The 25550-nt window shown below is 52.3% G+C and overlaps 1 protein-coding gene across 1 annotated transcript; it reads left to right on the forward strand.

Moving 5' to 3' along the window:
* Positions 1-1571: 1571 nt before the first annotated feature.
* Positions 1572-18089, forward strand: KAZALD1 (Kazal type serine peptidase inhibitor domain 1). The gene is given in 6 exon segments (XM_061162424.1): positions 1572-1616; positions 1618-2134; positions 3209-3369; positions 3464-3611; positions 3794-3888; positions 17909-18089. Coding segments are annotated over 5 exon segments (948 nt in total). The 5' UTR covers positions 1572-1589; the 3' UTR covers positions 17909-18089.
* Positions 18090-25550: the final 7461 nt, after the last annotated feature.

The following is a 25550-nucleotide window of genomic DNA, read 5'->3' on the forward strand; positions in this document are numbered from 1 at the left end:
AGAACTCGACTTCACGAGCCCTCGGTGCGCATGCGGATCCTGTTCCTCTGGGCGGTCCAGAGGCCCAGGCGGAGGCCCGGCCCCCAACCTCGGGGTTGATGAAGAGGCCAGCCCAAGCCGCTCTATCTCGGGCCAGCTCCTTCTGGACCGAGCCTGACTGAATAACGCCCCCTCCCTGGCTGCAGAGCTCAGTTTCCGACTCTACGAACTGTACTGCCGCGCAGCTTCTGTAGGCTGCTGGGGGCAGGCCGGGGCGGGGTCTGGCAGACTCCGGGTACCGCGGGCAAGCCTCCAGGAATGTTCTCTTCCCCGCCCCCAGCCCAAAGTGCCACGTTGGCGCTAGTGGCGGCTTTGAGACCGAATGCCTCCGGGGCTGCCTGCCTCGCAAGCATAACCTGTAATTCCGACCCGGAGCACTGCCCATTGGGGTGTTGCCCCGCCCACCTCTCCCTGCGGCCGCTAGTCAGCTGGGACTTCTAATCACCCGGCTCCTGGGGTTGAAGCACCTGCCGGATGTGGGGAGGGAGGAGGCGGCCAGATGTGAGGAGGCAGAATTAAGCGCCGAGTCTCTTGGCGACTTGGCAGAAAAGTGGAGTGGACAGGCCTGCAATTGCCCCAGGGCAGCGGGGAGACGTTAGTTGGCTTTGCCCTGCAGGAGCGCTCGACTTGGCACCAGAATTCTTACTGCTTTGCCATTATGCAGCTCTTCTAGCGGATGGGATTGTAAAGTCAGATGCTACAGGGCCTAGCCTTTCAACCAACTCTAGCTTCTCAACTACCCTCCTCTCCCATCCTACCCCCTAGTCCCTACGTCCATCCCAGCCCACCCCACCCCAACTCTAGCCCTTTCCAGCTTGGGTGTCCGGTTACTGCTCTTCTGTTCTGTGACTTTGGCCCAGGCTAGGGGGAAGTGGCCCAGGAGGGTCCCGTGCGGCTGCATAAAATTGGCAGCTTCAGAACTAGGGGAGGGGGTGGGGTGTGCGACGTCGAGCGGGCGGGGAGAGGGGGCGGAGGAGCTGATCTCCGAGTGCAAGTCCGTGGGCTCTGTCACAGATTCTCAAGTCGGAGCAGAGGTGGCTGACGGGCCCTTTCCACTGCCTGCTTTTTTGGACAGGAGTCACGGCTGCTCTGAGGGGCATAGTCCCGGACACTAGGTGAGCTGCTCTGGGCCCCAGGGCATCACCCCCCGCAACACACACGCACACACACACACACACACTCCTCCGCCCTACTCCCTTTCCACCCTTGTTAACAACTCCTTTTCCTGGGACCATCCGTCCGCATCCACCTCTGGGGCAGGAAGCTTCAGAGTTAGATGGGTGGTGGTAGTGATTTCTGTGTGTGCTTGAGCTTTACCACTCCCTCCTCTCATCTCTCCCCAACCCTTAAGAACAGCCCAATCAATTCCCACCCAGCATAACTGATGACCCCTTCAGGGTCACTCTGCCTCCGTGTCCAGGGTCTACTTGATTCCGAGGTAGCAGGGGAGGGGGCAGTGCTAGGGTTCAGGTTGGTAAGAGGAACAGGGAGGTTGCTTCTGACCTTCCTGACCTGGCTTTCCTTCCCGGCAGGGTGCCACTCACGCGCTGATGCCCCAAGTGCTCTCAGGGCTTCCAGCTAATCATGCCACAGCCGCCCGCCGCTGCCTTGGCGCTGCCCCTGCTACTGCTGCTGTTACTGCTGGTGGTGCGGACGCCGCCTCCGACTGGCGCGCGGCCACCCCCAGGTCCTGATTACCTGCGGCGCGGTTGGCTGCGGCTGCTGGCGGAGGGCGAGGGCTGCGCTCCCTGCCGGCAAGAAGAGTGCGCCGCGCCGCGGGGCTGCCTGGCCGGCCGGGTGCGCGACGCGTGCGGCTGCTGTTGGGAATGCGCCAACCTCGAGGGCCAGCTCTGCGACCTGGACCCCAGCGCCCATTTCTACGGGCGCTGCGGCGAGCAGCTTGAGTGCCGGTTGGACGCAGGTGGCGACCTGAGTCGCGGAGAGGTGCCGGAGCCGTTGTGTGTCTGCCGCTCGCAGCGCCCGCTCTGCGGTTCCGACGGCCGCACCTACGCCCAGATTTGCCGCCTGCAGGAGGCGGCCCGTGCTCGCCCGGACGCCAACCTCACTGTGGCGCACCCCGGGCCCTGCGAATCCGGTACGCACGGCCCAGGGGCCCCGACCCCCGGCACTTGGGGCTTCTTCTGGCGTTGCCCCCGGGTCCCAGACGGCATGGATGTCTGGCCAGGGGAGTGAAAAAGAGTCCATTATGAGCTTACTGTCGGGGTTGGTCCGCGGAGGCCGCCGCCTGAAGGTGGGGGTCCGGAGCTTGTCAGCAAGCGGCGTGCGCTGGGGTGCGTGCAAGCTCCAGAGCCGCCTGGCAGAGACCAACCCTCTGAGAGAGCAGGCACATAGTTAACGCTTGGCCTCAACTTTGAGCGAGTGAAGGGAGACTGTCAGACTGCCCAGGCCTCTGGAATCCAGGCAGGGAGATGGGTTCCTGTGAGATGCAATCAAGTTTCCTTTGAGCAGCTTCCTAAAGACAGTGCTTAGTTAACCTAGGCGCCGAGCCTCTCGTTTAGGGATTAGTGGGGGAGGTGGGCTCTCCTAGCTTCTCCTCCCCCATCCCAGGGGGCTGAGGGCCATTCAAGCCTCAAGTTTTCTTTGGCTGCTTTAGTAAGCTTCACTTCCTGAGCCCCCTTGAGGGGTCTGGTTTGGCTGGGGCTGCTGGGAAAACAACAACTCTGGGCTTTCTGCCTGCTGCCCAGATTGGTTTGCCTTTGCCATGTGGCTGCCCCACCTCTCCAGGGTGGGGTGGGGAAAGAGCTGCTTCTCTGGCCTTTGGCAGCTGGCACCTGGTAGGAGAAGGGGGAGGATGCAGGGGAGGGAGGTGTTGGTTATGAACACATTAGGATAGGGGCCTGGAGGGTAGAATGAGGACAGGGAAGCAATCAGGGGCAGCCTGTGGCGGCCAAGCTGAGGTGTGGGTCTCTGTGCTTGTTCATGCATCCTGTCTGCCTGTCCATTTCCATCTCTGCATTCCTACCCTTGTGTGTATCTGCAGCTACATTTGTATGTACTACTTGTGTGTACTTCCCATGTTTATGCATGTGTATTTACCTCAGCATATATTGTGTTCCTTCACAAACACATTCAAAATGGTTTGTTATATGGGGTCCTTGCTGGGCTGGGTGTGCCATTCTATTCTCAGGCCTCCCATCTCTACCTCCAGCACCCCAGATCCTGTTGCACCCATATGACGTTTGGAATGTGACAGGGCAGGATGTGATCTTTGGCTGTGAAGTGTTTGCCTACCCCATGGCTTCCATAGAGTGGAGAAAGGACGGCTTGGACATTCAGCTGCCAGGGGATGACCCCCACATCTCGGTGCAGGTAGGGGCAGGGAGCAGAGGTCCCTCTAGAAGGTCCTCCTAGACCTTCACCAGGGTCCTCCTAGAAGAATACTGCTGACTCCTCCTGGCTCCAGTTTAGGGGTGGACCGCAGAGGTTTGAGGTGACGGGCTGGCTACAGATCCAGGCTGTGCGTCCCAGTGATGAGGGCACCTACCGCTGCCTGGCCCGCAATGCCCTAGGCCAGGTTGAGGCCCCAGCTAGCCTGACAGTCCTCACACCAGGTAAGGGAAAGCCCTGAGCTCTGGGGGCTGGGGGAAGGTGGTAGATTCAGGCCCTTGACTGTGTCCAGGTGTGATGTGCATGTGGGTACACACACAAGCATGACTTTTGCACAGACTGGGATACGTGGGCACTGACAGCACCTCTCTCCTGTTCTCTCCCCTTTGTCCATATGTGTTTGCAGACCAGCTGAACTCCACAGGCATCCCCCAGCTCTCATCTCTGCACCTGGCTCCTGAGGAGGAGGCTGAGAGTGAAGAGGGTGAAGATTACTACTAGGTGCAGAGCTGTGGCACGTGGGGGTGGGTGAGTGGGGGTAGTTTTCATTCCTGCTCTTGAAAAGATCTGGAAAGGCAGAGCAGGGCCCCTTCACAGATTGATTTAATGCCTTTAGTGGGAGAGATGTGATGGTGATGGGAGACACAAAGATTGGAGGAGGGTAACAAGAGAGCTAGAGTCTAAGGGAGGTGCGATGCAAAGGGGCCCATTCAGGAGATGCTCTGGCCAGAACAGTCTCTTGTGTGGACTGACTAGGCAGAATATAACAGTTGCCTGCTGGTTTGTAGGCTAGGTGAGTGGGTGGGTGGGTGGCTGGCTGGGGAGGAGCAGAGCTGAGACAAAGGCTTGCAAACACCAGGATCCTCCACTTCTTTTTAGCAGCCCTCCCTCCAACCCTGCTCAACCAGTCTTCTGACTGCTCTTCTGCATAGATCCTGCTCTTATTCTAGAGCTCAGTCTTTGCCTAACCTCAGTTTACTCTTCCTCAAAACTCACCTTCTACAAAATTTCCCTCTCATAAATCCCAGTTCACTTACTAAGTGGTGGTTGCCATCTGCTGTCCAGGAGAGCCTGATAGAGCATAGTTTATTTAGCTCAGTGCAGTAAGATGGGCATTTGGTCATGTCTAATTTTTCTGTCATTCTAGAAACTCCGTGAAGGCAGCACCATATCTTATACCCCTTTGTACTGGACAGTGCCTAGCACAGAACTAGGCACAGTAGGCATACAATAAAGACTTATGAAACAAACTGAGCCACACAGATGGTTCATGCAGATTTGCACACAGAGACCACATTTCTTTCGGAGGCCTTCCAGGGTACTAGGAATCTGGCTTCCAGAAGTTGTAGGTCCTGCTCTCTAAGCACGTGCCTGCCAGATGTAGAGGAAGTCTGAGCTGCACACCCCCTCACCCTCCTCCACTGGCAGGACGGCTGGAGCCATCAGATTGGGAGGGAGGGTATCCTCCCAGTCTGCACTCCACTGGGGCTGACCTAGAGACAGATTGCCTGTGCCTCTGTCTTCTCCCCAGGCAGTGTGGGGAACCAGATCTATGTGGGTAGGACCGAATATGAAAGCATAAATTGGATGGAGGAGGGGAGAAGCTTGGTCACATGTATGAACCGCACCCTAGGTTTTCCCTACGAATCTGCCCATTTTCCAGCTGAACTCAGACAAAGTCATGTTAAGTCTGTATTCTCATCTGCCCCAACTGACATGTCCTCTCTCTGGAGGTCCCTCACAGAGCCGTACTCTTTCGCTCCCGAAAGCTCTCTCCACCCTTTCTTACCTATCCCAGGGACACTGGTGAGGCGCAGTGTTTATTGATTGGTTGAAGGAGAAAATGAAAGCTTAAGTTCGAGAGGCCGAGACCCTGTGTGTGGATGTCAAGGGCCTCCTACGCGCCTGGGCTCCGCCCGAAGCCTGGCGCCACAACGGGAGAAGTCGTGGTTGGCTCGGTGTCTGAGCTTGTCCTCTGAGGCCCAACGCAGGGAGCCCGGCCTTTTGGGAGAGGTGTGGCCCAGACCCCAACCCAAGGGCTTGGCCTCACCTCCCGTGGAACCTCACTGCCGAGTCCTGGCTGGAGTCCGGCGTTTCCTGGAGCTGTGCTCAACAGCTCGAGCGGGTTGAATGCATACTTGGGGCAAATTCTAAGTCGACAGCGAAATCAGGAGTAGGGATGTGAGCGGTGTGGCGGCGATTGGGGGGAGGAGCAGGCCATTAAGAGTCTGGACCAGAAGGAGGTCTGCTCTGCGCTGGAAGAGGGGACGGGGGTCTGGGTCCCCGGAATCCGCCTGGGAATCCGCCCCTGACTTGTTCTTTGCCACGACTCCGGGCCAGCTGGGCACAAAGACGCCCCCTGGCGGGCCCATCAATCCTACTGCGCCCGCTTGGGGAGCAGAAGCTCTACTAGATCCTAGAGGGTCACACTCGTCCCCAGAACCTGTACTCCCTGATCGGTTTTGCAGACTTTACAGGACGTTCAGGTGCAGCCTCCTTCTAGCCTCAGTTTTCCCCTCCGCGGCGCTGCAGGTTCAGGCCCCACAGCCTTGACTAGGAGGAACCCCTCCTGCCTCCCCCTCCCCCAAACTCCTTCTCCCGCCTCTGCTCCAGCGGACTGGCTTTAATAACGTCGCTGGAAAGTGACACGCGATTTATTATTAAAGTAATGCGGGGACGGGAAAGGTTTAATAAACGCGCTGCAATGCCGAGGATTATTTTCCGCAAATAAATGAGAGCGCGCGAGGCGTTTTAATAAATAATTTCCCGCCGCTCCCAGGGGAGAAGAGAGAAGGGGGAGGGGGAAGGGGAAGCCGAGGTGCTGCCAGAACTCCCGGCTTCGCTTCCCCCACGGGTTTCCAAGCCTTTCTCTCCGCTTTCGTCCTAGGTTGCTCACACCCGACATGTGAGGTTCCAGGAGAGCTGACTCTTAGTGGTCTAGGACTGAGGCGGGAGAGGCTCTGTCCCCTCCTCACCCGCCCCCCCCCCCCCGGGATTTTAAGTAGTTTGCCTAAGATGTGGAATGCACTTGTATCCAGCCCTCAACCAGAGGTCTGGAGTCAAGACTGGACCAGAACAGGAAGGGTTAAACCGAGACCCGCCCCTCCCTCGTGGAGGGTACTAAGTCTCAGGGCTTGGCCACTCCCCTCCCGGCTTTCGGCTGACCCGGGCTGGGCGTCCACGCAGGATATGGCGGTAACTTGTGGAAGGGAGTTGTGTGTACAGGTGTGTAGGTGCTACACGTGTTCAAATGACCCTGGCTCACTCCTCAGACCATTTGGGGAATAGAGCCACTGGAAACCAGTTGCTGTTTGTTAGCTTGAAGGCTTCAAGGAAATGTCCTTGAGCCAAGCTGGTCTGAACAGAGGGAGTCCAGGTATAGCCCAACTCTTAGCTCTTTGGTGAACTCGTTTGTGTGTGTGTGTGTGTGTGTGTGTGTGTGTGTGTGTGTGTGTACTCGAGGGCTGAGCACAACTGGGGCCCCAAGGGGGAATCCACTTCTCCAACAGAAGCCTGGAGGCCCGAGAGGATGAATCTGATTTCAAAAAGGACCAAGACTGCAGACCTTGGAGACCAAGGACAAGTCCTTGGCGTTGGTAGGTAGGGGACATCTGCTCGGCAAGTTCTGTGCCTCTCGGAGAGACGTCTCTGGAGACACCTCTGGCAACCCCGGCGGGGGCGGGGGTAGGTGGGGGGACGACGGGTACAGGAAGTAGTGAAAGAGTGCCATCTGGTGGTTATTTCTGGTTGCGGCAGCCAAACCTGGGTCTAGGGTCTTGAGACAGTTAATTTGGAAAAATTTGAGTAAAAAGGTGCTTGGATTTGTGTTTATATATGTATGTGAAGGTGCACATGTATATGTTCTATATATATGATATCTATAATATGTTTGTAGTAGTTATGTGTGTGTATATGTGTGTCTACATGCACTGTATACATTTTATATACACATATATGTATGTACAGGCTTCCTTTTGTGGCTCAGCTGGTAAAGAATCCACCTGCAGTGTGGGAGACCTGGTTTTGATCCCCGGGTTGGGAAGATCCCCTGGAGAAGGGAAAGGCTACCCACTCCAGTATTCTGGCCTGGAGAATTCCACGGATTGTATAGTCCATGGGGTCGTAAAGAGTAGGGCACGACTGAGCAAGTTTCACTTTCATACTTTCATATGTGTGTACATCACAGTATGTTATGTATTTAAATTATATAAAGACATATATATGTATGTAGATAACCATGTAGGTGCATATATGTATATCTGTATATAAGCACTGTATATATGGATGTGCTGTTATTTGTGTTTTTGTTGTTTTTTAGTTGCTAAGTCATGTCTGACTCTTTTTGTGACCCCTTGGACTGTAGCCTGCCAGGCTTCTCTGTCCATGGAGTTTCCTAGGAAAGAATACTGGAGTGGATTGCCATTTTGTCCTCCAGGGGACCTTCCCAACCCAGGAATCAATCTTTACCACTGAGCCACCTGAGAAACCTCTTGTTATGTGTATATAGCTGTATACATATATGTGTTTGCAAATACATATTCCATTATATGCCATTCTTTCACCAAATATTTATGTGCCAACACTGTTCTTGGGGCTGGAGATACACCACAAAAAAGCACATTGTCTTTGCCCTCATGGAACTTAACATTCTATTCTAAGATATGCATGTGAATTAATTACATACATGTATGTTTACAGGATTGCATGTGCATGTTGTGTAGTTCTGCTTACATATATATGTGTGAGGAATAGACGGGCTTAAATACTCTGGTGGGCTTGGAGATTCACTGTTTTTTTGCTTAAACATTCAGGTCCCATTGCCTAGGACTCTTAAGTATGTAGGCAGTTGAAGGCAAAGGGAAAGAGCCTGGAGACATAGGATGATAACCTTCTAGGATAAGTTTTGGATATTTCCTCTGAATGACTAGGTTCTTTTAAACAGGGAACAGCTATGTAAGTTCACTTAGAGTGATGGAATGTCAATGAAGATCGAGTCTCACCTTTACTCAAAGCAGAGCAACTTAGGAGGAAGGATGATGGGTTGGGGGAGTGGGGGTGGGAATGGAGTCTGGAAGACTGGAGGTAGGAATAGGATCTTGGAGGACAGTGGTAGGGGCATTTAGAGCTGGAAGGGATCTGATCTGGGAGGTAGTGATGGGAGCTCTGGGACTCAGTTGTAGATAATGGGGGTGGTTTGAGAACCCTTGAGGAGGGATGAGCTGGGGGACAGAGATGGGGTCTGAGGGGAGTAATGAGGTCAGGATAAGGGATGGGCTTGGGGAAGGGTACAGAAGCAGAGGCTCTGGTGGCAGGGAAAACCACTCTTGGGGTGGAATTTGGAGGCCAGCTCTGATGGAGTCATCCTTTCCTTTCTGCCACTCCTTCCTTTTCTATGCAGGATCCTCTAATATTCTTCTCTAGTCCTCTCTCCTCAAGCTGGGTCCCAGACATGCTATAGACAGAGGAGAAGAGCTCAGGCTCCAGGACTCTGCCTGCCTTAGGTAACTCCTTGGTGGCTGAAGAAGGCAGAGCTCACAGCACCCCTGTCCCACGAAGCTCCATCCCAGCCCTCTGGGCCATTGCCTGCCCCACTGCCATTACCAGCTTCCAGACTGGGCTCAGCCCAGGGGTTTCAAACAACTGTGACCTGGAAAGGTCACAGAACATCCCCTCACCACACACACATTTCCGAGACTGAACTAGGAAAGGTGCTTCCGAATCATTCCTTCCTTCCCTCCTTTCGCTGGATGTTCTCCAGACACGGTCGAGGCCAGAAGTCTTCAGGTGCCAGCCTCACTCTTGCTCTGTGGTAACACCTCATGCCTGACCCTTACTTCTCAGCCTCCTGTGCTGGGCTACTTCATCCTAAAGTCAGAGTTTATGTCCCTTCATTGACTCGCCTCCCCTTCTTCAGTCCTTTTCTCACCAGAGTTGAGATCTTAGGTCCCCAGATTGTGACCCCAGGGACTAAGACACAGACTGGCTCCTGGCCTGGCTTTATTTTTGGTATTTTCTCTGCCATCTGGGCAACTGAGAGCTCTCGGAACAGGGTGAACAGTTATGAAAATCAGTTTTGGTAACAAGTGCTACCCCACAATCAAGGTTCACTCTATCTTGATGGGCAGCACCAAGGGAAGCAGGATGGACTTGAGGGTACTGAAATGGGGTCATGAGAAGTGAGGGGGTCTTCCAGGATGAGGGTTGAGGGCTCTAGGGAAAATTACTTCCTGCTTCCCCTTGGTTCCCCCTTTCCAACCCTAGATCATTAGGGCAGGGCTGGAGAAGGCCCCCTAGTTCTTTTGGATGCACCTGGCTCTCACAGGGGCCCGGTTCTAACTCTGGCTTCCCTGCTTCCCAAGCCCCTCTCCTAGTACCAGAAGGGGTTAGTTAAATTCTGGGGGCAGTAGTGGGGATCTCTAGTGGAATTGGTCTCTGAAGGGTAATGATGATATCGTTTCCTAGTCTTTGGGCTAAGATCAAGTGAAGGGTAATTTTAGGTCTTTGGAACAGAACTGGGGCTCTTGTGGGCAAGGACAGGCTGGCAAGGAAACATGAGGTATGTGGTACTGCTTTTTAAGTGCGTACCTTGGGCAAGTTTCTAAGCTTCCCTTCTTCCCAGTCCTCAGCAAAATACTGATAAAATGTCCCCTATAAGTGCTATGATGAGATTAAAGATCTTGTAAATAGTATCTGAAACACAATAAGTATTCAACAAATGGTCAATTTTACTATCACTTTTTCTGGGTGGGGGAGTTGCATGGAGATGGGGCAAAGTACCTAGTACAGAGATCCCTGCTGAGGTGTGTGGGTAATCACAGTCCCATGCCTGCCCATAGGAGGCCTGAGGAATTCTGTCTTAGGAGGAGGGGAAGGGCTATGACAAGGTGGGGATGGGTAGGGACTGGGCTTCCAGAGAGCTTGGCAGCCTTCACCCTCACCCCCGCCCCCTCAGGGACCCCCTGTCAGAACCCAGGACTCTAGCTCTGTACTTGGAGGGAGGGGCGCCCTGGAAACTCACTTCCATCCATCTCTTTTATCTGGGTTGCTGAAGGGCTGGAGCTCCAATGGGGCCTCTGATGGGGAACAGATACAGACCAGGCGGAAGCAGCCGGAACAGTGCTGAGTTGGAGCTGAGGACCAGGCCAGGGGGTCAGTGAAGACAGATAAAGCTCAGAGCAGCTGGGGACTCAGGAGACTCGTGGGGAGGGGCAGCAGGGGCTGAGGGCAGGCTATGTCCTGTCCTAGGAGGAGGCGAGATCCGGAAGCTTCTGATGGGGGCGATGTCCATCAAGGACTTCAAATGGCCAGCGGAGGCCTTTAATGACTCTTTGGGAGGAGGGAAGGGACCGAGCCCCCTGCCCTAGATGTGGCTGCAGGAAAGCCAGGGTGCCTGTCCAGGATGAGGGTCGGTCCTGGAAGAAACAGCCTGGGAACAGTGTCCAGGCCAGAGGCAGGGCTTCTGGGGCCTGTCTTCCCCTTAAGGCGAAGATGGTGAAAAGGTTAGTAAGCAATCCTGCGATTTTAGTTCCTGTTTTAACTAACTTTGAAGGGCTTGGGGCCTCCCTGAACACCAGGGAAAGGAGCAGAGTAGACGTTTATTTTCCTCCTTTCCTTTTTAAAGACAATTTTATTAAATCACTTTGTTTTCATTCTGGCTTGAACATGGGGCATTTAAATGGAAAAGTAATTATTTTACCTCATTTGCCTATGGTGAGAGGAGAGTCAGGAAAGGGAGGGATGCCGGTAAGAGGAAGAGGTTGGCAGCTTTGGGCTGGCACACGTGTACGTGCACACACAAATGCCCTACAGACAGGCCCGCACAATCAGGCTCACACTCACAGCAGCCTCGATCACCACACGAAGCCCCTCACACTGATGCACATTGTGTACCCACAGAAAGACACACCCTCCTAAATGTAGGCACCTCAGCACTGGCAAGCTTGGAGCATCCGCCCTCCTGAAGATAAACTCCTTTACCACCGCCATAGCTACAGGCGAACGCTCTCTCTCCTACACAAACACTCCCGACACATCAGGCTCACAGCACAGGCCCCCCTCACCCCTCACAGGTACCCTCATATACCCCTTCCAAGCATCAGGGGGTATTCACACATGTGCACACACACACACCTCCAACATATTTAGACCTTTTCAAGACAGTCGAGTTGTATCATCATCAGTACATACAGATTGAGACAAACAATTCTCCTCAAACACACAAGCCCGGGATTTCCCTGGTGGCCTAGTCCTGCCAGCCTTGTGAGGCCAAAACAAACAAACAGAAATCAAAGGCTCAAGCGCACCTCGACAAGGACACCTGGCAACAAAACTGGGGGTGAGATGCGATTCTGTCATGGAGAAAGAGGGCCCCCAAATCGACCTACCCGCTAGGTGACTCCATGTGCCCCTTTCTCTGTGCCTGTAACATTCTTAGACCAATCTCTCCATCTCTCCTGACTCTGATTCTGCAGCCTCTGGGACAGTCCCCCCTGCCTCTCACCCGTTCCCCACCCCAGGCGTGGGAGAAGGCCAACAGCTTTCTTGGGCTCAGCTGCCCTGGCCAGAACTGGGTTCTAACTCAGGCTTCCGCGCCTCCTGCCTCTCTCCCCCGCTGTGTGGACTGGCGTCAGAGGGGTTAAAACTTGGGTAGCGCACCCACCCTCCACTCCCACCCCTGGCTGATACTTCGAGGGCCGGGTTCGCGGGAGGGAGCGGTACCTGTACTTTGTCTTCATCTGTCACCGCTTCTGACAGTCAGATACATCTTGTGGGGGGGCGTGGGGGGCGGGGGAGCAATAATTAACCTCTCCCGCCTCAGCCTCATACCCGAACGCGGCTGCCTGCCTGCCTGCCTGCCTTCCTGCCTGCCTGCCTGGCCGGCCAGCAGAGATGACTGCAGGGTCTGCAGAGTGAAGAAAGGGGGGTGGGGAGGAGAGGGAGGGGGCAAAGGGAGAGCGCGGGAGAAGCTGGAGAAGCGCGCTGAGAGGAGGGACCCTGACGTTTTTATTGCCCTGCCAGCCTCTTTTCTGCACCCTTCTCTCCACTCTCTTCCTGGGGAACTGCGGGAAGTTGGGAGAAGTGATCTGAGGGAGGAGAGAGGGAGAAAGCCACGTGCACTCACCTCTTCGCGCTGGGAGTTCAGGCCTCTCTTGAAGGCCTGGGGGCTGATTTGGAAGCATAGTGGTGTGAGGGGGAGTCCTTCATACACTAGTGTTGCACAGGGACAAGGAGGAGGAAGAGAGTGTTGGGTGGCATAGAGGGGGCAGAGGATGCCAGGCTGGCTTTTCTCATTTGTGGCAGGTGATTCATGCTTGTGTTAAGGATGAATTATTCTTCCAATCAGTGAACAGGGATCAGTCTCATAGGAGCTACCATTGAAAAGGACTCCAGATTTGGAGTGGGAGATAGAGGATGCTTCTAAAAAGTCAAGTAAGGTCGGGGTGGGGGTGGGGGTGGCTGGACTCAGAGCTTGTACAGGAAGAAGACAAATTTGGGCTGGGTCCTGGGACGAAGCAGGTGGGACTCAGGGTCAGGCAAGAATCACCTGCAGCCAAGGAGGCGAATGTGACTACAGCATTCCCAGCAGCCAGACTGCCAAGCGCTGGGGTTTGTCGAGGGAGTAGAGAGGAGACAGGAAGGAGAGGTGTCACTGCTGGTCCCTCCGAGGGTGGGGTGCAGAGGGGAAGGGCCCTGCCTGTCCCCTGGGCAGCCTGAAGGCCAAGAGATTCTAGCTTTCTCTATCTCTTTGAGAAGGTGTTACTCAAATCTGTCATCTGCAGTGTCTGAGAAACAGAACCTTTGCTCTAAGGTCCCTGATTGAGTGGTGGGCACAGCGTTGTTCATGAGTCAGCATCCCTGGTTCTCACCCTAGTTCTGCCACTAGCTAGCTGTGTGACAGAAGATAAGTTATTTAACCTCTCTGGACCTCAGCTTTCTCATTTGTAAAGTGGCAGGGGTGGGGAGTTGAGGGGGGACTGACAAGAGAAACTCTATAGATGTTGTCAAGACTCACATCCTGTAATCCAGCAAGATCTGAGGAACCTCAGCAGGCTCAGCTGTGCCCTCACCACCCCTCACATGTGCTGTGGACCCCTGCCACCCCGGAGCAGCACAGACACAGCCCCAGAGTGCATCTCTCTCTCTCTCTCTCACACACTCACGCACACACACACACACACACACACACACTGAGCCTCCTTGCCCCTTGTACTGTGCATCCCTGGACTTCCAATCATCTATGAAATGTGCTGTGGTTGGGAAGGAGCCCAGGGCCAGGGCACCCCAACAGAAAAGCTGATTGTATACATTTCTGTTAAAAGAAAAACGGAAATGCCTTAGCAGAGAGTAGAGTGTGGAGCACGGAGGCAGAAGGCTAGCTCCGGAAAGGACTTGCAAGTGGGGAGAGGGATCATTGAGAGAGGGAGGAGAGCCCTGGAGAGGTGAGGAGAGAGAAAGAAGCAGAAGCCTCGGCTCAGCTGCAGGGGACTCACGCTGAGAGTGTGGAGTGAGACGCTGACAGCCCTGTCAGGAAATCACCTCAAAGCGTCCCACACCCTGGTCTGCCAGGCTCCATCTCCTCAGGGGAGGAACCCCAGTGAGTCACGCTGTTGTCTGTCCCCTTGATTCTCCTCCCCTCCCCCTAAACACACAGCCCTGCTCTAAAAGAGGGAATTCATTTCTGGCTATTATTTTCCTCACCTGAAGAAATGCTGTGCATTTTGACAGCACCAGGGGAGAGGAGAGAAGCAGGAAGAAGTCAAGACTGCCCGGGTTGGGGTAACCTAGGATGACTCTGTGTTACCCAGAGGCATGTGGTGCCTAGGATGGAGCTGGTCTCCTAGGCAAGTGTGGCATTTAAGAAAGAAGTGGACTTTTCTCTAACAGCATGGAGTCCAGAGCAGTGGGTCAGCTGGGACCTGTTAGGGGCCCTGGAACAAATCTAGGCTCTTGCATAGGCTCAGCCCTGGTGAAGGAGAGGCTTGGAGTTTGGAGAGAATGGTTCAAGCAGCCTTATTTGTGGATTGGAGAGTCTATCTCAGCCTTGGAGGTCAGAAATGAGTTCCAGTCATTTGGGGAATATTTCGGGCTTTCTTCTCTAGCCCTGCCTCCTTTCTCCCAGCTCCCCTTCTGTGGGAATAGGTCTCAAATTCCAACCCCAACCCCCACTTCCCCCACTCATCACCTTCATAACTCCCTAGTCTGTTTTTCAAGAATTCTTTTTAATGTTCTTCACTTTTAAAATATAGTACATGAATATATGCTTATGAAAATTTCAAACAATCCAGAAATGTGTAGAGCAAGAAGCAAAAGCCCCTTTCCTCCTTCCCACTAATTCTCTCTTCTCCATGAGTTACTGGGGTTAACAATATGGTATGTATTCTTCTAGGTCTTTTACATATTCACTACACACAAACACACACAAACTAGATTTTAAAACAATTATTGTATTGATTTATGTCATACTACTATTTTACTATTTGCTCATTTCACTTTAAAAATGTCAGACATATTAGCCAGGTCAGCACATAAGGATATATCTTGATCCATATAGGTATATTTCACATAGTACTTCATAATAGATTTAACCAATTCCTTAGTGCTGGGCTTTTATGCTGTTTTGAAGTTTTTGCTCTTACAAACAATGCCACAGTAAACCTCCATAAACCTATGATTTTTTGCCCAAGAATGAGCATATCTGAGATTCACATTTCTTAAAGTGGCACTGTTGGGTCAAGAGATATGTAGTGTATGTATATCTAACCCTGACTTTCTCTTTGAAGCTTGAAACCCACATTTCCAAGCAAGAGTCCACAGATGCTTGAAAGACAGGCCTACTGAGTATTTACAGGCGAATGTCTCCCAACACTTCAAATGCAGAAAGTCCAATCCCAAGCTCCTGATCCCCTCCTCTTCCATCCTGCTCCTTGCCTCCCAGCCTCCTTGCTTTGGTCAGCATCACCCTACACATGCTATTGCCCAAGCCCCACACCTTGGATCATCTTTACCAAGGTGTCTGTGTGTCCAGATTTGCCCATAATTGTCCAGTATATGTGTACTGCCCTGGTAAAATGATTGATAGTACCTCTTTGTACTCAAAACTGTTCTGGATCGGGCAATAAATTACATCACCACTCTATTCCTCTTTGGGCTTTCCTTGTGGCTCAGCTGGTAAAGAATCCGCCTGCAATGCGGGAGACCTGGGTTCAGTCCCTGGGTTGGGAAGATCCCCTGGAGAAGGGAAAGGCTACCCACTCTAGTATTCTGGCCTGGAGAATTCCATGAACTCTATAGTCCATGGGGTCTCAAAGAGTCGGACATGACTAAGCGACTTTCACTTTCATTCCTCTTCATCTCTGATTCCTAGTCAATCCATCACCAACTCCCATCAACTCTCCCTTCATTCTTCTTTCTGTTGCATGGCTCTAGATCCCATCATCAGGCTTGAATAAAAACAGCCTCCTAACTAGCTTCCCCACTCTTCATCTCTCCTCCCTTCGACCCATCCTTTCACTCCATTGACCATCATGTCTTTTTAGGCCACTTCCTGTATCACAGAACTCTCTTGGTTCCCATTGCCTACAAGACTGAGTGCACTCAAGATCCATCATCACACTATAGTTCACCAGAACAGGTATCTCCCATCTCCATAGATCAGGAATCTGTATCACCTTAGCTGGAGGAGGAGCAGGAGTCAGGCACTGGAAAAACTGTTCCATACCCCCACAAAATGAAGAGAAAGACTCCTTGGGATGGAGTGGTTGGGACGAAGCCTAGAAGGTGACTTGGTGTGTCTCTGAATTCAGATCTGGGGTTGTCCAAAGAGAGAAGCCCCCTTGGGCATTCTGTCTCTTCCTGCTCACCTGCTTTGTCCCCTGGTGCCTCAAAAACTCCAGCCAGTTTCTCCTCCGTCTCTTGTTCCAGGCCTGGAGACTTCAGGAACATCTTTTCATGTTTGGCTCTTATCCAGCTGCCACCTGCTTACTGCACTCCATGCCACCTCTGAGCAGTGTCATATGTGATCAGAGATCATGGGAACTTCCAGTCCTTGAGTGAGAGTGAGGGTGGTGATGTATATATGTAGTGTTGTTAGAATGCACCCTCAAGCCACTTTAAACCCCACCCTGGGGAGAGGACTCTCAGGAACCTTGAGGGCACACCCAATTGGAACTCCCTATTCCTCCCCCATGATGTTAACTCCCTCCCACCTGAGCCTTTGGGATAAACCTCTGGGGTGCGTAACCAAACTTCAGGGCACCTGCAGCCTCCCCACTCCCTTTCCTGGCATCCCTCCCCTCACTCAGATGTTGCCAAATGGATGGTGAGTTTGGATGGGTCCTGGTGGCCGAACTCCAAGCAGAGGGGGAGGCATCCTGGCCCCCTGCCAGCATTCCGTCCGCAGTAATTTGGCAGGAAAGCACCAGCTGCATATATCTGCACATCTGTTTATGCCTCTGGCTTGTTATTTATTCTCTGCCTTTCATGGGCAGCGGAGCCAGAGCACACCTCAACTCTTCCCAAGTTAGATTAACCAAGAAAGAAGGCTGGGACACTCAGTCACGACAATTGCTGATGTTCATTGAAGGGCATGCCTTCTCCAGCAGCTGCTGCCACTTTTTGTAGAGACACAGAGGAGCAGAGAGAAAGGGAGGGGGAGGGAAAGGGGGGAAGGAAAAGGGAGGGGACAGCTGTGGAGTTAGAGCCTTAGTCATGCTGGAGTACTTAAATCAGGTGAGCTGATCCCTGACTGCACTGTGGAGAGGGACAGTTGGCCATTCTTTCAAACACAATCTCTGCTCTTCCTTCCTGCTAGACACAAGACTTCAGCGTGTGTGTGTGTGTTCTTGGATGGTATGGCTGAGAGTAAATCATGGGGATATGGTCTTTAATAGAGGTTAGGTAGGATGGTCTTCTTTGAGGTACTTAAATAACTCTTCTTGAGGGATTTCTAGGGCACAGACCTGGTGGTGGAGAACCACAAGCCAGGCTCTGTCCCTGGGATTAATAAGGAGAAGGAGTGAGAAGAGGAGGAGGAGAAGGAAGAGAAGGATGAATAAGAGAAAGAGGAGGAGAAGGAGAAGGAAAGAGAATGTTAAAGAACGGAGAATGGAGAAGGAAATGGCAACCCACTCCAGTGTTCTTGCCTAGAGAATCCCAGGGATGGCGGAGCCTGGTGGGCTGCCATCTATGGGGTCGCACAGAGTCGGACACAACTAAAGTGACTTAGCAGCAGCAGCAGCATCAGACAATTCTTAAATTGAAAAGAGATTTTCACAGGGGAAAAAAAACAATCCAGGCACACCTCATTTTATTGCCCTTCACTTTAATGCACTTCACAGACACTGTGTTTTATACAAACTGAAGGTTTGAGGCAACCCTATGTGGGCCAAGTCCATTTTTCCAATAGCATTTCCTCACTTCATGTCTGTGTCACAGTTTGGTAATTCTCCCAGTATTTCACACCTTCTCATTATTATGTTTCTTTCGGTGATCTGTGATCTTTGCTGTTACTGTTTGTTTTCAGGCACCCCAAACTGTGCCCATATAAGATGATGAATTTAATACATTAAAAAAAAAATAACGGAGAAACATGATTGGCAAGGAAGAAAGAGAAGTGAATGGAAGGACGTGGAACTTTGGAGATCCTTGAAATGGCTGGGGTGCTATCCTTGGTCCTGACCAATAAAGGACCCAGGAATTGCCCAGAGTCTGTGTCCTGGATGGGGCTCCAAACTCCCTACACTTTCTTTTGAAGGTAACTGGATAATTCTGGAGTAAGGACAAAGAGCTTGAGCCTCACGTGGTGGTGAGAACTGAATCCATAAGTCCAACTTCTCCCCCTCCAACCCCTTCTCCCTCTCCTGCCTTTACCCAAAACAACTCCCTGTGCAGTCAGTGCTTCTTGCAGGGGACAGATAGATGTGGGCTCAGAGACTCCTGGGCAGCGTTCATGGGTAAGGGCACAGGCACCTGAACCCCTGGCATAAGTGGGGGAAAGTGTGTGTGCCCTGGGGGAAGGGAGTGCTGGCCTGGTCAGATTAAAAGCAACTAGACCTTGCCAAAGCTCTAGACAGACACTTTGCTTTCACTTTCTTTCCTGCTCCTTTGCAGAACTCAAACACCAACATCATTCCCAACCCCCTTTTAAAAATTATATGTAACGAGCTGTTCATAATCAGGCCTTGCACAGATGGGGGTTTAATCAGTTAGAGTCTAAGCACATGGGCATTCCAACCTAATCCAATTCCCACCAGTTCATTAGGGGACATATTCATCACCCAGAGATTACAGTGGGGCCAAAACTGTGAAAGGATTCTAAAGAGCTGTCAGTGGAGCAGTAACCGAACCAGCCAAGACAGGAGGCCAGGTTGCGTGGAGGGTGCCTGTCAGCCCCTGACTGTGTTCTGAGACCCCTGGTCCTTACCTGACTATGTCATAATTGTTTGTTTGTTTTTTTTTTTTAAGAATCACTGTTTATTAACCTTGGGGCAAGACTCTGGAGGGGAAAATAGGAGAGAAATGTCAACTGCCCTTGGGAGTCCCTATTTAGAGGGGAGATACATGGTACCCTGTGTCTAGGGAACCTCCAGTCTGATGGGAGGGACATGGCTCCCACCCGTGTGGACTGCTTTCTGAGCTGTCTGAAGAGTGCTAACTTGTAAGTGATCATGCATTTTTGTCCTAAAATCTCTAGCAAGAGGCAAGAAATTGCCACCTCATGAAGGCACAGGTAGGAACACAACTTCTACCAGTTCCTGCAACAAATCAGAAGCAGAAGTTGTGAATACAAGGCAGGGTACAGACTCCAGACCAATGGACACCATTGCTTTTCTTCTGTCATGGGGGCGCTGGGCAGAGTGAAACAAGGGATAAGGGCCTTCTCCAAGGTTGACTTCTCCCAAATAGATAAGACCCTCACTGATATTAAGGGATCTTCACCTCCTGTATTGAGAATCTTGAGCATTTCCCTATAGTTCCTGCCCACATCCCCATGTGAAATTTGGGGAGCATGTTTGTTTATCACCTCTGGCTTTCCTGATGCCACCCTCTGCCTACCCTTTTTCTTATCCTCCCTGGTGGTGGTGGAGGAGGTCTGTCTTAGGTGGTTCACACTCATCCCAGGGTGTTTCTGACCCAAGGGCAAGGCATTTACAGGGCTAGACTTTGGTCTCAAAGCCTGTAGTGCTTCCTACCACCTTTAGTCCTAGATACGGTCCTGTGGGCTGACGAGAGCTGGTCCTTTGCAAAGTCCATCTCCTCTGCCCAGGTCCTCTGCCTTCCTGCTCACCTGGCCCAGAACAGAAGTATAGCAGAGGGAGAATGTGGGGCATGAGGCCAGCCCTATTCTAGGGACAAGGAAGCACTTCTTTGAGGAAGTACACTGAAGCTGAGACCTGAAGGGAAGAGGGGTACCCAAGTGTGGAGGGTAAGGATTCTCACCATTGTTGGTCCCTTCTGCTCCCTTCACCTCTTATTTCCCAGGCTCTTGGGACCCATTCTTGGCTCATTGCCCTTCAGTTCAGTCTCCCAAAGTCATCTTCCCTTACTTACAATCTGTCCAGCATCCAGCCTTTGGAGGTGAACTCTCAACTCTGGGACCATCAGGACACTATCCTCCAGGGATTCAGTTGAAAGATTTCAGACCTGGAGGAAGAGGGCTCAGAGGCAGTGGAGTCTAGATGTTTCCCAAAAAGAATGACCAAAGCCTCAAAGACACATAGGTGCTACCACTGTCAGACTCATGTGCTTGGGAAGGAATCAGACAGCATCAAGAATCTGGGACAAAGGGCCTGGAGCTGAGGTAGAGAATAAGATTCAGATAAAACACGAAAACTCAGCTTAACCACAGTGATACCTGTGAGTTATGAAGTGGGGGATCCATGAATACCTTCCCACTTGCGCACAGGTATAAGCTCATTGAGACTTAGGACCTCGGGCCAGGTCCATGGGGGGTGTCTAGCTTCAAACATTGTTTTCCCATTTAACAGTTATCGCATCTTTGGTCAGCCACTGTTTTGTGTCTAATTCCAGTTTTCCAACCTCTGAAAAGGGGTGTATCACTCAGGTTGAGGATGGATTGTCTGGTGTGATTATGGGGGTTGACATCCTGGGTTCTTATTGCTCTGACTCTTTCCTAAGGAGGTGGGCCTGAGAGGGCAAGCCCAAAATCTGTAGGTCAATCAGGAAGGAAAGATCAGGAACAAGTTGGACGCCCCCTGCCCCCTGCCCTCCCAAGCACTGACAAGTCTGTTGTCCCCAGACAGTAGGGAAGGGAAGATATACTGATTGTACAGAGCAGGTGTCAACCCAGCTGCTGTTTGCAGTCTCCTCCGTCAAGCATAGCTCAGTCCCTTCTAAGGGCTCACCTGATTAGGTCAGGCCCACAAAGGACCTCTCTAGTTTAAAGGCAACTGCTTAGGGACTTTAATTACATCTTCACAATCCCTTTTCAGCAGGACCTAGGTTACTCTTTGGTTGAATAACTGGGGGAAGGTGTATGTTTGCTCCGAAATGACAGCAGCCTTCTCTTCCATTCTCATAGCCTAGTTGACACATCAAAAATCCATCATATGGTGAAAATTATTTTTATGAAGATTAACTCTTAGATACTCTTTGGGAAAGTCCCCAACATCTAGGAATCTCAGTATAGGTTAGTCAAACCCACCTAACAAGAATTTATACACCCAGAGGCTGGGGCTCCTCTTCCTAAACAAAGGGAAGCTAAAGAGGTTCTGTCCTTAATTGTTCTTGGTCAGAAGGAAGGGCAGTTCTTTAAGGGTCTTGGGGTTTGTGGATGTGGTGCAGGGTGAAAAGATGTCGAGATCAACAAGCACTCTGGGGATTCCCTGCCCTGGCTGTTTGGGCCACCAGAGCCAGAGTCACAACAGCAGGTGATGGGAATGTTCTCAGTGACCGGTGGGGCTTCAGCAGGTAATTACCCGGCAGAAGTGAGGAACTGACAGGGTAATTATTAGCTTCTAATTGCAGGGCAAACCCAGGCTGAGATCCTCCTCTCCAAAGCAGAGGGCATTACTATTTGCATAGCAATTAATTACTTTGGGAGCTACGGAATTTAATTACCCACTAGTCCATGGGAGCCAATAATTAAATTACTCTCAGAAACAGGGTATTTATTTCCCAGTTAGGCCAAGCAGGTAGCTTCTACCTTGGGGAGTGAGCCTGGGTGGTGACCCCTGAACCAATGGTTAGCCCTTGGCCTGAGCAGACATGAGTGGCAAGCTCAGCGTCCCAAGGAGGGAGTGTCCACACTACAAGGCAGACAGATACCTGACACTCACAGAAGCAAGCCCTTGCAGAGCACTCAGACTCATGGCATGCTCAGACCCAGGGCTGGCGGGTAGACGTGGGGTAGCCCACGGAGCTAGGCACACTTGCCCACATAGAATCGCAAATGCAGTAAAGAGCAGTGTCAAGAGACCATATAAGGCATTTGGAGCTCATTTTGCCATAACTGTTAGGCCTAACGTGTCAAAATATGGGGTTCCCAGGATGGCTCTGGGGTAAAAAACCCTCCTGCCAATGTAGGACCCGAAGGAGATTCGAGTTTGATCCCTAGGTCAGGAAGATCCCCTGAAAGAGGAAATGCAACCCACTCCAGTGTCCTTGCCTGGAAAATCCCATGGACGGAGGAGCCTGGCAGGCTACAATCCATGGGGTCATGAAGAGTCAGACATGACTGAATGACTGAGCAGGCATGCAAGTGTCAAAATATTTTTTAGTACTGTGTATTTTGGTCAACGGAATATTTGGGTTCTGAGCCCATCCTGGGGTCTCTTTTCATCCCTGGTTCTTCTCATGGATAGGGTTGGCTTGGTAGAGGCTCAGGACAGAGTGGGGCTTAGGGAGGGGCTGTGGAGGGGCTGTTTTGAACACTGTTTGATAATAATTAGTGAAATTTTAATGTTCCTGTATCAAAATGGCCATGTTGAAGTGTCATATACTTCAACATGAAGAGATCCTTCAGTAGAAAGGGGTCCCTTGGAGCAGAGCTGTGCCACATCCAGCCTTCTCCCTCTTCAGAGAAAGCAAGGTGGGGGTTGGGGCATGGAGGTAAGAAGTTGCTGAGAGTAGGAAGCCCCCTGAGAAACCAAGAGGTGGGGTAGTGTTGGCCTCGCAGCCCCCACTGCTCTCCCCGAAGTCCTCCCCCGCCGCTCTCACTGCTCCCCACTGGCTGCCTGGGAGGTCAGCAGCTGCCAGGTAATTGAGGGAGTGTGGCTTTCTCCTCCACTCTGTCTTCAGAGTGTGGGGTGGTATCTGGCTCCAGCACTGAGGATTATAGAGTTAGAGAAGAATGCAGCCAGCCAGTGCTGGTGGGCCAGTCCTTGGGGCTGGCGAACCAGGGGTCTTTGGACATGTCCCACTCTGAGGGAGGATGGAAGGAATAGCGCTCACTTTCCTTGCTCTTCCCTCCCTTCATCTTGGGCAGATCAAGTGGATCCTGGTTATTCTGTTCTCTTAGCTTCCTCCCTCCCTTTCCTCCAGGTGACATTAAGGAGCCCTGATGTATACAGATCTGGAGTCAGGCTACCTCCCTACCCTGTTGCCTTTGGAGTTCCCAGCTGATAAGAGCTGCCAGCTCCCCAGCCCTTGGAATTATCTCCCAAAGCCTAGAGCTGAGCCCCTGCCCTTGCCCCTCCAGGCTCACCTCAGGCCTCCCTAAGTGGGACCCCATAGGCTCTTCTAATGAAGTTCTCTCTGACTCTGTTCAGGGCACCCACCACCCGAGGAAGGAGCGGCCGGCCCTCAGCCCAGGCTGCTGACAGCGGCAATCCATCTCCATCACAGTAATGGCGTCCCCATTAATCGGCCATAAACTAATAAAGCAAGCACTTTCCACCCCTCACCACTGCCCCCCCCCCCCGCAACTTCATTAAGTCTTTAGTACATTAATATGTCTTACTTAGTGTCAGCTAAGCCTCTTTCTCCATTTGGGGTGGAGCATGGTGTGGTGGGCGAATTGCCCAGTGGGTGGGTGAACATGACCCCTCCCCTGGCCTGGGTAGAGGGGCTGCTGACTCAGGGCCACCCACTCCTGTCTCCCTCCTCCACCACTGCCCCCTCAAGGGGCCTGAGAGGCAGAGAGGGAAGCAGAGGCAGGAGAACAGGAAACGGTGGAAAAGTGGAAGAAAGAAGAGAAGAGGAGGCTGGAAGGAAGGAGGAGATAGGATGGGGGAGGAGCTGTACACCTCCAAATTAAATTTGTGATTCAGGCATCAGATGGGCCGACAGCCAGAGATTAATTCAACTGATCGAGTTATAAAGAGCGAGAGGCCTGAGTAATCAATCTTGCAGCTGTCAGGCCGACAGGCAGGAGTATTAACCTGGCTAGACGGCACATACCGAGGACTTTTTCATTTCATTCACCCCAACCACGTCCCTGACCACCTCTGGCCTGTCTCTCCAAATAATAATAATTGTGACTGTTAACGATGACAGAGACAGGTTGAGGGGACTGCCGGGCCCTTCTCTCCCAGACTTCCCACCCCTCGCTCGGTTTGACCACTTCTAGAAAGCAGAGCAAGTAACAGCTCTTGGCCCTCTAAGAGGTGGGGAAATAGAGTCAGGGACTGCAATGAGAGCTTCAGACAGGCCAGCGGTGGGGCTAGGATCATGGAGATCATCATCCTAGATCCCTCCTGCCTCCTGGAAAAGAATTGCTCCCCAACCAGCTGGCTCAGCCCCTGGCACTTCCGGCTCTGGTCAAGGAAGCTGTGATCCGGAAGGTCATACTTAGCTGTCCTCTGGCCTTTTCTGACCCTGGCCACAAATCTGAGTCCTGGGGGGATTGTGTGGGGGCCCTAGCTCTGGCTCGAGCCCCTGGGCTGGGTATCTGCTCTTCCTGGCAAGCCACCTCCTCTCCTGCTCACTCTCCTTCTCGCCTGACAGTGTCAGTCCACACCTGGGGGTGGGGTTGGGGGTCTCCCTGCAGAGACTTGTGGAAACCCCCTCCCTTGGGCAGAGAAGGGGTGGGGGAGGGGGTGCTACCTTGATGTTGACACCTCTCTCAGCTAATTTTCATCCTTCAAACCTTTATATCTCTTTCTTCCTCCTTGCTTCAGGGAAAGGAAGGAACATTGTGTGTGTGTATGTGTGTGTGTGAGAGCACGTGAGCATGCATAAGAAGATATGATGGAGGTGGGGGCACCTTTAGGGCTTACTGGAAGTGAGCCAGGACGAAGTCAGCCCTCTGAGGTTGTCATGCCAGGATGGGCTCTAGGAAGCAGAGACCTTGGAGGGCCGAGGTGAGGAGACACAAGCTGGATCCTCCTTTCTCAGTAAGGATCAGGCATGGGGTGGGCAGGGGTGGTCCCTGTAATGCTCTAACATCACCGGTTATTATTGTTATTGTTACCACTCTAGGTACCACCTCATCCCTGGCAGCAACACAGCTCTCATTCATTGGATTTGAAGTATCTAAGCATTCTATATGTTACAACTTTAATGCTTACCAAAAAAGCACTGTGAAGTAGGTTCTATTTTCAGTTCCATTTTACAGATCAAAAACTGAGGTTCAGAGAGGTTGGGAGACTTGCTGAAGTCAGACAGCCAGGAAACTATAAAGCCATTTCCTGCACCCTACCCAGAGTCTCAGCACAAGCTGATGTTCCCCCAAGGCCCCCAGACTTCACATGGCCTCCACCAAGGTTCCCTAGAGCCCCTATCAGCTGGTTCTGGATGTTTCCAGCTGAGGCTCCCTGGGAAGCAGATCCCTCTGGGTATGAGGAGGGCGGGAAGGGTGGTGCTGTTTGTTCAGAGGGTGGGGATGGGGGCTTGGTGTCAAAGAACACTCATCCCGGGCCAAGGGAAGAATAGGGGCCCCACCCAGCGCCCTGCCCTGCAATAACCCCAGGGAGGAGGATTTGCCCCCTTCACCAGTTCCCAGAGCCTCTTGGGAAAGGAGAGGGCTGACTTGCCTGCATCACCCGCCCTCCCCAGGGATGAACCAGTTGGAGGGGTGCCATGCTGAGTGTGTGGTGGTGGTTGGGGGTTGTAGATCCTGACTTGGTTGAGAGAGAGGGAGAAAGCTCTCCCTCTCACCTCCTGACCCCATTTGGGGCTGGACCTGAGGAGGGCTGGGGAAGGGGGCCTGGCTGAGGCATTGGGAGTTGGAGGCTGGAGCCAGGCCAGCCCCTCTCCCAGGCTCC

Source organism: Dama dama, chromosome 15 (assembly GCF_033118175.1).
Source record: "Dama dama isolate Ldn47 chromosome 15, ASM3311817v1, whole genome shotgun sequence".
Taxonomy (NCBI): domain Eukaryota; kingdom Metazoa; phylum Chordata; class Mammalia; order Artiodactyla; family Cervidae; genus Dama; species Dama dama.